General features: G+C 37.8%; 1 protein-coding gene across 2 annotated transcripts in view; it reads left to right on the top strand.

Annotated features, from left to right (window-relative positions):
- Positions 1–418: 418 nt before the first annotated feature.
- MBIP (MAP3K12 binding inhibitory protein 1) overlaps positions 419–14,438 on the top strand; it is a 16,736-nt gene continuing 2,716 nt past the window's right edge. The window contains exons 1-8 of one of the 2 annotated variants that reach the window (XM_080594899.1): positions 419–615; positions 4,039–4,158; positions 6,443–6,664; positions 6,758–6,854; positions 8,297–8,362; positions 9,554–9,706; positions 12,134–12,231; positions 13,621–13,659. In XM_080594899.1, coding sequence (XP_080451025.1) covers positions 490–615; positions 4,039–4,158; positions 6,443–6,664; positions 6,758–6,854; positions 8,297–8,362; positions 9,554–9,706; positions 12,134–12,231; positions 13,621–13,659 — 921 coding nt within the window. In that variant the 5' untranslated portion in view covers positions 419–489. The remainder of the gene's footprint in view (positions 616–4,038; positions 4,159–6,442; positions 6,665–6,757; positions 6,855–8,296; positions 8,363–9,553; positions 9,707–12,133; positions 12,232–13,620; positions 13,660–14,438) is intronic. The other variant, XM_080594898.1, reaches the window with a different exon arrangement.

Genomic DNA, 14,438 nt, shown 5'->3' with positions numbered 1-14,438 from the left:
ACATGGTTTAGGGGTTGATACCAGTGGTATGGGGATGGTTGGACCAGATGATCTTGGAGGGCTTTTCCAACCTTTATAATTCTAAGATTCTTAGTTTCCTCAGACTTGGGGAACCCATACGCTTAACATGCTGGGGAGCTGGACACTGCAGGCCACACCACAGCGTGGACGCACAGGTGTCCTTCCTTCCCTGTGGTACAGGGGACCAGAACTGCGAGACCTACGGCTCCTCCCCCACCGGGGGTCCAGCTGCCCCATCCTTCGCCCCCAGCCGCTGGCCGAGGAGCCCTGCGTAGCCCGGTCCCCCTCAGCACCGCCCGGGTCAGCCGCAGCGCCCGCCTCAGGAGCGCAGCCCGCGATTGGCTGACGCTACCGTCCATCACCCGCAGGGGCGGGGCTGGCGGCAGGGCCACCCGAGGCGTTCGTCATCGCCCAGCGACGCCGGGGACGGCGCTGACGGCGGGGCCCGGCCAGGCCCGGCCCGGCGTCATGGCGGCGGCGGCAGCGCCCAGCCCGCTCCAGGCCGGCGACCGCGCTCCAGGGGCCGGTGCCGACTTGGCGGCCTCGGAGGTGGCGAGCAGCGCCCTGCGCTCCCTGGTCGGGCTGGCGGGGCAGGTGAGTGCGGGGCGGGCGGGGGGATCCCCTGGCGCTGAGAGCTTTGGGGTTTGGCGGACAGCCTCGCCTGTGAGAAGCTGGGTGCTGCCTAGTAGTGGTCTCTTAAAATTTGAGCATTCTGAGTTGAAATGCTACCAAAGAGTTATTGTAGTTTGAATGACAATAAATGATCAGGAGCTTGACGCTTGATCTTGGCGTTGATGTAATAATGTATAATCAGGCACAAAGTGCTTAAGAGTGGCTTTGCTGTGTGGTACGTTAGGTTGAATCACCTGTTTTAGGTTATAGTGGTGCTAAATTATTTAGCAGATGTTACAGTAGTGGTGGAAGGCCCTTATCACAGTATCACAGCCATTTAGGTTGGAAGGGACCTCTGGAGATCATCTGGTCCAGCCCCCCTGCGCAAGCAGGAATACCAAGAGCAGGTTGCCAATGACTATGTCCAGAAAAGGTTTCAGTAACAACTTAGTCATAACGCTAAATAATTTACAGATTAAATCCTTTTCTACTGTGGAAGCAGGTATGCAGCTCTGTGAAGGCAGTAGAAGCACACTTACACTTCTGAAATTAGACAGTGGATTGAAGGTTTGGGGCTGGGTGATGAATAATGTCTTGGGGCAATAAGATAGCTTCATGTTAGAGTTGCTGCATCCCCTCAGTTGAGCAGCAGTAGTTATGGTGCAGAATAAAATTGTCATTATTGGTGTCTGGAGTGTTTTCTTTCCATGACAATTTAAACAATCCCATTTTACTGTAAGCTGCATTGAACTATGAGCAGGTAGGGTTTGGTTGGCCTATCTTAGCTGAAGAGACAATTTTAATTGCTCAGTCATGATTTTTTCCTGTTGTCCAGTTACACTTGTCTGCCAGCGCTTGAGTTCTGTTAGATTTAACCATGGTGTATTATTAGCTTACCCACCCTAGTATTCCATCTTGCACTTTTGGCTAAAGCTGCTGGTCTCCTCCCTTGTCTAGAGAGGTGGAACATACGCCAAGTCTATCACAGTTTGTCACAGTAGCTTAAGTTAGATTTATGCTAGCCATTTGCACTGTAAACGGGAATCATTCTGGCATAGGATTTTTATTTACTAGAGCAGTGACTTGCAGCACATTGACTAGGAGGAGATCTGGGGATAACAACTCTTAAAACCAAGATGACTGCCAAGTTCTTTAAGCCCCGAGTGATAATTAGTTTCTTTCATAAAAACACTTTCAAAGGGCTGAAATAACTTACGTTCTTGTAGACTGCTACAGAAGAGACCGTGCGGCTGTAAACCTATGAAGGCTTTGAAGTTATCAAATCACAGAATTTACAAGGCTGCTTGTCACAGTTCTTATAGGTAGAAGGATGTGAAACAATGAGAAAACTAACTGCACTGTATTTGAAACATGTTTGGTTGCAGGAGGGGTTTATTCTTTGCTTAAAAACTGCGTGTGAGTTTATTGCTATATTATTCTAAGTCAGAAGCTGCAATGTTTTTGCACATTGAACCACCTGGGTTGGAGCTACACAGTATGATATGAAGGCACACATCAGCTGATCCTTTTTGAAAAAGGAGACTTATTAGACAATTACAGTAGGACTCATATTTTGTCTTGTTACAATGGATTGCATCTACACCTTTTTTACCCTGTCAGTGGACTATAATATAGCCTATAACTTTAGGAAGTTTCTTGCTTCAGATAGAGCCCTTCAGATGATCACATACACACAGTTGTTTAATTTTTAAGGTAAAGTTTTATTCTCACTAAATTCTTTATGCATTCTTGTTTCTCTAAGATGTTCAAAACTACTATTTCCTAAACCATTACTTTCTCTGCCTCCTTTGCAGATTAAGAATTAATGGACAATAACAGTTTTTGTGAAAATTATCTAAAATATATATCTAGCCAGATAAAAAGCATGATACAATCAATTGCTATTTTGTAGTGCATAGAAAAAAATGCAGATTTGTTCACTATTCCACTAGGTGGTTTTTGTTTTGTTTTGTTTTTTCTTTAAAGGTCAGTAGATCTCCCATCCCTTTTACTATGTAATTGATTTTGAATCTAACACTGGATTTAATGAGACTGTTCTTTGACTAAAGAACGAAGGTTCAGGCCTGGAGTTCTTTACATACAAAGTTATTATGGTAATGCCTGGTTTTGAAACTAATGTAGAGCAATATAGTATTCTATTGATTTGCCTTCAGTTTAATGGAAGCATTCTTGTGTTTGTTTCTCACTGTTTCCTAATGTGCTGTGGGGTGGAATCAGGAAACAAGTACATACACATTCTGTGTATGTATCCATAATATTTGATGCTGTTGGAAGTAGCCATTTGTAGACCACGTTAAAGGTCAATTTCATCATCTGCCTAAATGTTTTTATTTATTTTTATTTTTTACATGTACTAATATGCAGACTTGGGAATTCTGCATCTGTAACAGGGTACCTGTAGGTCCTGTTGATTTTTAAACAAGAGTTTTATCCGTATTTGTAAACTGGGAGATCACTTGGGGGTTGTCTGGTTGGAAAGCAACCTGCTTGGCTTAGGAAAATGAAAGTGTTGGTCACTTCCACATCTTGTGCGAAGAGCTTTAGCGTAACAAATATGACAAGTGTGTGTGTAGAAGTATGTAATTCATTAGTGATTATTAACAATCAGCTTTGCATTAAGAAGTCAGACTTTATTTTTGGCTTATAGAATACAACTTCAGATCCCCTACATGTATTTCTCTTTATTGTTTTGGTAGTTAAGTACTGGCTTTCCTCAGCAAAGACAATAGCATTTGGTGATTGTTTGGTTTTTTTTTTGTTCTGAATGTGTATAAAGGGAAACCGTGATTTGGAAATAGGTTTGGCAGTTGTGCTGTGTAGTCTAGAGTTTGTTTAACCTGAAGATTTTGTAAAGACTTTAACACTGTTAATCTCAATGTAAAGCCTGCTTTGGATTAGCAACAAGTACAAACGATGCAGATCAAGACCTTATTCATACTGGCTGATATATACTCTTGCACATGTAAGAATAAAATACACGGATTTACAGGATGCTGACACCCTGGGTGTGTGTTTCTTTCTATTGCTGGTTCTGTCATATGTTTAAAAAAAGATTTGAGTGATTAACAAAAACAGTATGTTTTAGTACAAGGATTAATTGAATAGATAAATGACCAAAGTTAAAGCTCAAATTAACACAGTAAAATTGTGATTAGGTAACTAGGATTTTCAATTTTTTTTAACATACTCTACAAATATGATCTTACTTTGAAAATGGAAGCCATTTTAGTAATAATTAATGTCAAACTTATCCCGTATCCCCACTTAAAAATGGGATCTGTATAAGATTGAGTGTAATTGTTGTCCTGTAGAACTCTTGCATATTTTTGTGACATTAGCGCAACATAACATATTTTTTGCGGTGTTTCTTTTGCTCTGTTGAAGCTTAACCTTGGAGATGATATCGTGAAAGTTGTAATCGACTGGAGCAAGCTTCAAAGCACATCAGCACTTCAGCCAACATTGCTCTTTAGTGCGCTTCAGCAGCATATTTTATGTTTGCAGGTAAACATTTCATTCGACACATTCAACTTGACTAAAGTGGTCAAAAACTGGATGTAGTTACATTATCTAAACTGTAAAATTTTAGTTGTTTTGATCTTATTGCTATGTTCAACAAAAAAGGGTTCACAAGTATTATACACTTGAGATCCTGGTATGCTTCATAGGTACTCGCAGATTTTTCAGATTAGTGGTGGGAATAGCCACTGTAGGTGAGCAGGCTGAATAAATGCAGCCTCATTGATTTCTAGACTTGCATTGTAAATGTGATACATTTCCATCTATGGTGGGTTATAATTAAGCAATAAGACACGGCAGGTGTGTGTCATGCTATGATAATGATTCCATGCGTTGGGTGAGTTTTGAGGCTCATGGAGTGCTTTCAGTGGTTCAAGAAGTGGCATTATCCCAGCATGACACATCCTGGAGTGTCTTACTGCAATTAAATATATTTTCAGCGTAGGTTTTTTTTTTTTTTAAAAGAGTAATTTCTTTGACATTAATGTCTCATCTTGCCAAGTAGCCAGTCACCATTACTGTCATTTCTTTTGACTGTTTGAAACTTTCCAACCCTGTCAAAAGTGTCTAGAATTCAGTTGCATGGTGGGGAGCGTGTGGTCAGCTGGTAACTGAACAGTGTTTTGACCTTGATAGTTGATGTGTAAAAGGTGGGGATTTGAATACCTGTTTTCCTTTCAGCTAGTCAATGAATTATTCCAAGTATATAGTTCTGAGAGGGTGAAAAAAAAAAAGGAAGTTTCTGTATTTGCTTCTGTTGTGGTTTAACCCGGCTGGCAGCTAAACACCACACAGCCGTTCGCTCACCCTCCCCCCTCCCTCTCTGGGATGGGGGAGAGAAATGGGAAAGTGAAGCCGGTGAGTTGAGATAAAGACAGTTTATTAAGACAGGAATATAATAATAATAATAGTGATAATGATAATAGTATTAATAATAATAATGTGTAAGAAAACAAGTGATGCACAATGCAATTGCTCACCACCTGCTGACCGATGCCCAGCCTATCCCCGAGCAGCCGGCCCCCCCACCCCGGCCAGCCACCCCTATATATTGTTTAGCATGACGTCAGATGGTATGGAATACCCCTTTGGCCAGTTTGGGTCAGCTGTCCTGGGTCTGTCCCCTCCCAGCTCCTGCTGCACCCCCAGCCTGCTCGCTGGCAGGACAGAGCGAGAAGCCGAAAAGTCCTTGGCCTGGTGTAAACACTGCTCTGCAACAATTAAAACATCAGCATGTTATCAGCGCTCTTCTCATCCTAATCCAAAACATAGCACCCTACGAGCTACTATGAGGGAAAATTAACTCTGTCCTAACTGGAACCAGGACACTTCGCTCCAAGTATAAGAAAAAACCTTCATGTTTCCCAGAAATAAGAAAGCTTTGGTGCAATAAACACAAAGGGAAAATAAGCGAGTTAAATAAAAATAAAAATTACTTGTGGTGTTCGTACAGTTGAATGGAGAAATATATTCCATTTCAGGAAATGACTAGCAAAAATCATGTGTTTAAAAATAAATAAATGAGTTGTGGATTTCCAGAGGGAAAAGAAGTACTAAAATTTAGATTAGATGAAACTGGTAAAAACAAAAAAAAGGGGTTATGTGACTTTTCTATATACAGCAAGGTCTTGTTTTACATCACGTGTAAGAGTTACTGCAGTAGAATAATAAGCATTTATTTTGCTGCTACAAATGTAAGTGCATTCTCTCATTTAATTTCATGACCTAAGTAGATAATCAACCATGTCAAGAAAAGCATGTGCTCTGGATAATACCTATATATTTCATGTCCGTGTTCTCTCATTCACTTGGGCAACTGCAGTTTCAAGTGGAGAATGTAGTGCTGTGGTGATAAAGTAAAGGCTTTACAGTGTGAAAGCATTAGCTTTCGTGTTAAGAAGGAAAAATAGTAAGCCTTACTGTTCTGAGTAGGCATTTGAATGACATGTTAATTAAGTGGCATTGGTGCCAACGACTGAAGCTTTGATTTAGCTACCAACAGATGAGTAGCAGACAGATTTTCTCAGAAATTTGTGAGTTTCCCTATACAAACCTCTAAAAGACGCAGGTCAAAAAGGCCAAAATCATGATGTGTGTAGTATTTCTAACTATAGATTTTTATTTTAATTTTAATTAATGTTCTCTGTCAGAGGCAGATGTTACAATTCCTAAAATTATTTCAGTTGGTCTGTTTCAGAAATTATAACAGTACTAGATTTTTTTTTCTTTTTTTCCCCTTTAACCATAACATACCGTTTTCTTTGTTCAGCCTCTTTTAGAAAAACTCCAGCCATTGATTAAAGAGGAAGGTATAGGTCATGTTGAACCTGCAGGTAAAACAGAAGGCCAAACTTGTGAAACAAGTTTAAATATTTATGATGATAACTCTCAGACTGAAGAAAAGTATGCAAGTTATGACTTGGGAGATCTGAAGGATGCTCATATTAATTTTGATCCAGAGGTGGTCCAAATAAAAGCTGGAAAAGCAGAAGTAAGTGATTTGCCTAAATTAAAAAAAAAAAAAATCTAAATTTTAAATTTAAAGAATGACAGAGATATATGCCATCATGTTTATTACCTACAGATTGACAGGCGGATATCAGCCTTCATCGAGAGGAAACAAGCTGAGATCAATGAAAATAATGTCAGGGAATTTTGCAATGTTATTGATTGTAATCAAGGTAACTGGCTGGCCAGACTTTAATCTTCATAGCAATTTAAGTTTTTTTATTATTGTTTTTATTGTTTTTTTTAAGATACCATTCTATATTTAAAACAGAACTTTATTTTAAGAGTAACTTTTCTTTAAAGTTAAGAACATGCATGTGCACTGTAGATGCTGCCAGATGGACCAAAAAAGCAAAAAATACTATTTACTGGATGACAATGTTTAATGGATTCCATACGGAAAGATTACAGATATTACTGTATTCATTTTAAGAACTGTGATTTTAAATCAGATGATTTTTGCAGCTGTAGTTCTCAGTGTTTTAGCTAGATGTTCCTTCCAAAGTTAACAGAATTGCAATTCAGAAATGTCTTGGGAACGACATATTTGAAGTTAATTTAATGCTAGTTGAAGCATTACAAAGAAATATTTTTTTTAATCATTGTGAATTGTAAGCTACTTGGAATAACTAACTCTTTTATTTCAATGTAACTCATGCTATTGGTATTTTTAATATACCACCTTGCACAATTGATCAGTCTTAAATCCATCTGTTAGGCTGGATCCCATTAGTACAATCAGTGTCTGTGTAACCAAATGCATCTTAACGGTGAAGACACTTATGTATATAAAAGTAGTAAAGAGACATAGATTTTCTAAGTAACTGTGAACCCAGATGTGCATTGTCTCTGTGATGTACTTAATCCTTTTAGAGATCAAAGTGTATTGTTCCACAAGTTTTACGTGAAGAGAGTTTAACTCTTTGAATATTATTTGGAATGAAAATGACATCTACAGTCTAGTAGAAGATGCTAGCTGGTAAAATACTGCTTCCTAAAACTGTTAATTAAGTACAGAAGAAATGACAAGATCTTCCTTTGTATGTTCAACCATAATAAAATACTTGTAAACCTTTGGTGTATATGAACGGATATTTAAATATAAACATTTGAATAAACTAAGATGGCCTGTACAGTAGATTTTTATGGCAGGAAGGTGAAAATAGGATGCTGATGAGTAAATTAAGCCAGTCCAAAATACGAGGAAAACAGTTTCAAGAAAGGACATAAAAACAGAACAACAGTGGTATGCAAGGAAAGGACTTCTGTGCAGGAAAAAAGGAACAAGTTAGAAGAGTGCAGTAACAAGTGTGTTTTTTTTTTTCTTTAAAAAAATTGGTCCTCTGTGTGTGTGTGTGTATATATATATACACACACACGTATATATGTGCGTACATTCGTATAAGTGACTTCTCCAGTTAAAACCATTTGATCCATGCAAGTGTGTAAAATTATTCATGAGCAAGTGTTTATGGAATGAACGAATTATTTCTGATGTTTCTGTTGTATTAAAAATTTTAATTAGATTTGTTAAAGTCTGTAAACTGATATTTAAAATTATAAATACACAATTAGGATTTCACTCTTTTCATTATTGTTACTATTATTTATTTAGAAAATAGCTGTGCCAGAACAGATGCAATTTTCACACCTTATCCTGGATTTAAAAGCCATATAAAGGGTAAGCAACTATTTTAATACCCATTTATTAAGAGAGTCAAGATAGAACAGTACTGATAAATTTTGGCTTAGAATCTTTTTACAGAGTGCTTAAAAATGGAAACTTAAATTAATTTATGACTGTAATGAATACTTCTAGATCTTCCCTTGCGTCTCCAAGGTTTTCAATCCCGTAACTTCCTCATTAGACTATTGGTTATGCACTGAATACCAAAACAAAGTAGCCTGTTGTCATTGTCTGAAAGCAAAGATGCAAAACATAAAGCATGACAGGGAAGCTGTACGATTCATAGCATTTTTTTTTCTAAGGTGAAACCAGCAGTCCAGTTAAGGAATTGAGATTAAAAAAAAAATCTCTTATTTTCCATTAATCATTATAATTATATTGAGTTAGAAAATAATTTGGGGACACGGTGAAAGTTCTGAGACAAATTTATGGGAAGTGACAAGTTGGGGAACAAAGTTACCATGGCGCTATCTTTTGTAAAAGATTAAATAGTGTAGAAATGATTATCCAGCAGAAGTTATTTATAAAAGATTGCTTGTACACAGGTTACTCTGGGATTAAAACAAAATCCAAGAATGGAAGTAATCCTCTCTTCCATTTTTGAAAAACTCAGAAAAATACTGTGAAGCACAATGCTAGGTATAAGCATTAAAGGGTCTCATGAGCTAAGAAGTGGATGGGGAAGCAAGTTAAAGTTAAGGATCTTTGTTTAAGAACTTCTCTCAGTAGTCTTTTTTTTTAAAACTGACTGTGCTTCTGGTCGTACATCTTCCCTCAACTGCATGTACTTTTGGTGGTTTCTGTAATATTAGGTCTGAACTCTTTGCATTCACAACGGTTCACACGTGCAACTACTGACAGATACCTATTTTTCTGCTATTCATCTGCAGCTGATGACAAATTCTTCATACTGCCATACTGCATGAATGCATGATTGTTTTTCCTTTGCAAATACAAACTGCTAGTTTTTTTTGTTTAGTTTAGTTACTCATATATAAAAATAAGGACTTCCACCAAACCTTTGATCTCAGTGTGTGAGGGACCCTTCAAATATGACGGTAGTGAAATAGATTTAACACAGCTTTTCACATTTTAATGACATATTAATTGTTTAACAACAATTTTTGTTTTAATTGTACATATGTTTATGTTTCATGTGCATATGTGTTAAATTTCTTTTCCTAGTTTCTAGGGTAGTAAATACGTATGGGCCTCAGACTAGATCTGAAGGAGCGCATGGGTCCAGTCACAAAGCCAGTGTACCCATTCACGATTGTGGAAACCAAGCTGTTGAGGAGAGATTGCAAAATATTGAAGCACACTTACGGTTACAAACAGGTTTGTGCTACGTTTTAATTTTGACATTGGTGTGCCAGTTTGTATTACAGTTATTACTGTACTAAAAATGGGCAAGTCTATAAGCTCTGTGAATGTAAAAGCAGTGGGCTAGATCCACTGAAAAGTTTAGTTCCCCCAAGTACTACAACCTAATATTAAGGATCTTATGTGGAAAATGGAACCCAGATTTATGTCCAGACTAGGTTGCTGAGTTAATAAATTTAAGCTTCAAGTGGTAGCCAAGGAGAGAGAAGTACTTCAGTGGGATTTAAAACAGTCTGGAATTTGGACATAGAGGTTCTCCACAGTCATTGCAGTCCTTCTAACTTCTACCTATTGAAAAGGAAAAGATGAGGTCAGGACTCAGTCTTGCTTTGTGGACAGCCTGTGGGTTCTGGATAGGATGAACCCAAAACACCACCTGAGACCTTTTCCTAAAAGTGGATGATTCATGAAATTTGGTTATCTGAGAGGCTTGTGATAGTCCGTTTACTAGAATGTGTGAAGCTCCTTGTCAATAATTTCCTTTAGCCATATGGACATGAGTCCACACCTTTCACTAAAATAAATGCTCTAGCCACCAGGCTTCTGATTTCTTAAAAAGTAGCTCATCCCAGCCCCGGCTTTCTAGAATTCAAATCCATGAGTACTCATCAAGGAGGAATCTGTATTTTTCTTGAAAGTGTTTTCAAAAGAGAGTAGAAATCCAGATCCTTACCTCTTAATGTTGTACACGTGTTGTACACATCACACTGCAGGCACATGCTGACTTTTTTGTCTTTTAAATAACTGAATAGATGCCACTCCATTTTCTAGAGTATGGTGAATAAGTGACTAGACCACTAGATTCCTGTGAATGCATACTGCATCAGTCTTCAGGCAGAGAGGAGAGTAGATGCTCCTTGATACTGTTGAGGCAACAGTCAGAGCTTGATACTTAGCTGCACTATCTCAAAAATAAGGTGTTTTTCATGTGTAGAAATAGAATTTGCAAGTGGCTGGTGGGCATTAAAGCTACAAATATAGTAGCTTTGGAGTTAATGCATATCAGGGATGATAATTAGGGGTAGTTAAGGAGGGATCCTTGCCTCAGGGTTGTGCCTACAATAAATAAATGGCATAATTTTATTTGAAAGAATGAATAAGCTAAAATACAGTATAGGGGGGAAGAGGATGAAAGTGTGTAATTCCAGCTCAGCTCCTGTCCAAATCAGCATTTCTGGGGAAGGCCGTGAGATAACTTGTTACTTCCCCAGCAGCTGTGCAAAAAGTATTCATTTAAGCAGGTAACCTACCTCAGCTAACTGCTCCCTAGCTTTCATTTCTTATGTCTGAGAGGTGTTCTTGACTTACTAGTTGTTTTTCAGAACGATTTCTTTTAGTGCTAGTACTGTTCTTTTCTCTGCTCTTTAAATTAAGAGACAGCAATATTAAGAAGAAGGAGAGGTTTGCTGAATTTAATTAGTAGCTGCTGAGTGACAAATAGAGAGCAGAACTGAGGGAGAAGGTACCTAAAAAACTGTCTATTTGAAGTGAGGAAATAGATGAATGGCAAAAAAGAAAAAATTCGACAACATTAGTTTGTGGAACAGAAATGTCTTATCTAACAGACCGAGAAATAAACAGAAAGAGGTGGCAAGAGAAGAAAAAGCTTACAAAGGCCTTGATTGTCACTACTGATCAGAACCAATTCCAATTGGAATACCCAATAGTTTTGATAAACAGTGATTTCAGTTTATAGAATACTATGTAGCATAAATGAGATGCTTTCTAAAGGTGATCTTTTGATCACTTTTGTTATGTGGGGAAACAAGCCCAGGCTTCTGTAGTATAGCTGCCAACAGCAAGTGGGTTTAGGTGGTGGTGTTTGTTTGTTTGTTTGTTTTAAAGCTCTTTTATTTCATCCTCCATACACATTTCCCACCCCTACTTCTCCCATCCATACCCAGGCAAATGTTGTTCTTTGTCAAGCACAACTCATACCTCTTCCCTAGCCTCTCTGATGTTTGGTGGAGATAGGCTTCCTTCACTTCAATCTTACGTATCAAAGCTGAATTGATATGTGGCTTGCCATCCTGTCTGCACACTCCTGTTGTCACTGTCTGTTTTGAGGTGGCATCTGGCATGTTTGCTATTGTAAAAGTGATCATTTGTTGTTCTGGGGGCCTTCTGAGACATTCTTTCAACCATGAGTTGTTGTTTCAACCATAAAGTTGTCTATTGGCTTCATGGATTGTACCGGCTTACCAACCAGGTTTTACTGTGATTTATGTTAATTACACTTCCCTTTTATTTTCCCATCCACTCATTTTGTTCCAGCTGCTGGTTGGTAGCAGGACTCAAAGTCAAAACTTGCAGTCTTTAATTAAAAAAAGTTATTCAAGTGCTTTTCCTGATTTTTTTTTTTATTTGTACTGATGTATTTAGGTGGTCCTGTACCAAGAGATATTTATCAGAGAATTAAGAAGCTTGAAGATAAAATCCTTGAGCTGGAAGGACTATCTCCTGAATATTTTCAATCTGTAGTAAGAAATTCTTTCATTCTTTTACTATACCTAAATGGATTTTGGGCTTCTGTGCTTGAATGTTTGATGTACAGAAAAATAATGGGTTAGAGTGCAGATACTATTGGTAGACAACTCTGGCTTGGTACAATAGTTACATTTCATGGGGACCATTTCCGTAACGTCGTATTTCTACCTAATTTTTCATTTGAAAGAAAACAGTTTTTGTTTGAAAAAAAATAAATGTAGCTACCTGAGCTTAACTAGTTAGTAAGAACTGTCTTATAGAGGATGGATTTTGTTTTTTGTCCCCTTAAAATATGAAGTGTTTCTGATGACAAGAAAATTGACTAAAGTTTAGATCTTGATACAAATCATTAATGGCTTAAAAAATCAGCTGCAATTCTTTGGGCTTCTGTACATGATCTGATTACTAAAGATCAGGTATATAAAATAGTTGTTCCAGTAGGATGAGAGGGTAAACCACTTAGAAATTGTCTGTTTTATATGATTCTATGACTTCAGTTTCTTTGTTGCTGGTTTTCAGGCAGAGTTCTGTCTGTTTCTGAGTAGTGGGCTGTATCCTTCATTTGCCAGTGGAGATTAGAGCAAGAGAACAGTAGTTTTTTCTACATGAGGCTCTGCATGGCTGCAGAAATTTCTGATCTGGTATCTTGCTCTTCCTTCTTTCCTTATGTAATAATCAATAAGACAGTTTCTGTTGATCATATTTGAATTTATATATTCTCCTTTGAGACCAGTCAAAGAAGAGTCAGCATTTAAAAGTCAACAGCAACAATACCATTCTTTTTCACTTTTTTCCATGGTAGAGACCAATAAAGTCCTTTTTCTGTAAGGTTATTCCTTCAAGTTCTTGTAAAGTAGACGTTAAAAAACATGTACTTTCATATGCTGAAATTTCCTTGGAAACTACTTTATGATCATCTCTATTATGGGGACCAGGGGGTGAGGGGAGTTACGAAGGCAAGATTAGTTTTGTGGAGGAATTAGTTTTTTGGGTTTTTTTTTGTCCAAAGTTTGCTTAAATATTAGTGTGGATACAGGAGAATCTTAGGGAGAAAAATATTGATGGTTTCAAAAGCTGGATATTGATTTTTGTTTTTACTGAAGGAAGCTCCAGTTAAGTTGATGGTGAATATGTTGGCTGCCAAGCATGGAGAAGCTTCAACAACTTCTGACTGCTCTCCAGTGGTATTTCTCATGATCCAGAGTACACTTAATTATAAACAGGTTTCTTTAACCCGTGGAATGGCAGTCACAATTCTTTCTGTACTTTTAAGACTCTTGTCAACATAGTTACAGGCTCTGTAGATTTCGCAATTACTTATCTGAACTAATGTCCTCTGTCAACTCAACATTAAGTCTGTTTTGATTATGTCTTTTCTTTAGAGCTGTTCTGGCAAGAGGAGAAAGGTTCAACCTCCGCATGTAAGTGTTGTTAACTTTTGTTTACCTTCAGTTTAGGATGTTTTGAGAGAGAAGTAATCAGAAGTTCTACCAAGCAAACGTCTGACTTCTCAAAAATAGCTGCATCAGTATGGGCTAGCTTGCTGCTAAAGAAAGGGCAGGATGGAGAAAAAGTTAATGGATGTCACAATGAAACGAATCTTTCACAAGTCTGTACTAGGGTTGGATTACTTGATGTTTTCAACAATTAGAAAGATGATGGAGCAAAATAACACTATAATAGATTCTAATCATGCCGGGGGTAACAAGCAGTTTGTGAATTCTAATCACCTTCCTAGTAATGTTGTCATCTTTTTTTTTAAATTACTTTATTTATTATTTATTTATTTATTATTTATTTATTTATCAGTTTATGAAGAGGCGATAAAAGTGGAAATTGCTGTCTCAGCAGAAGTGTTGCAGCAAGACCTGACATTTTAGCAGACAGAAACTTAAGTCAGTGAGGCTTGCTGTTTTCATACCACTATCAGAGAATACATTACCAGTGACAGCAACACAAGAGGGAATTTCTCCTTAGCGGAAGTGGTACCATAATTGGAACACAGTCTGCTGCTAGTAATGCTTGAAGACAGATGACTGGGGAGAACACTTAGAAAGGGATGTGGGCCATATAAGGCTTGAGGAAGTAGGTTTATTTATGCCAGAAAAAAAGTCTTCTGTAGGGTAAAATATTTTTATGAAATTGATGATGACCTTTTCTTCTTATGTGTAAAAGGTGGTCAAAACACATGTCACTTTAT

The sequence above is a fragment of the Anser brachyrhynchus genome, assembly GCF_964034855.1.
Source record: "Anser brachyrhynchus genome assembly, chromosome: 5".
NCBI classification, from domain to species: Eukaryota; Metazoa; Chordata; class Aves; order Anseriformes; family Anatidae; genus Anser; species Anser brachyrhynchus.
Note: the sequence above shows the minus strand (reverse complement) of the source record. Positions and strands in the feature narration are given on the sequence as shown.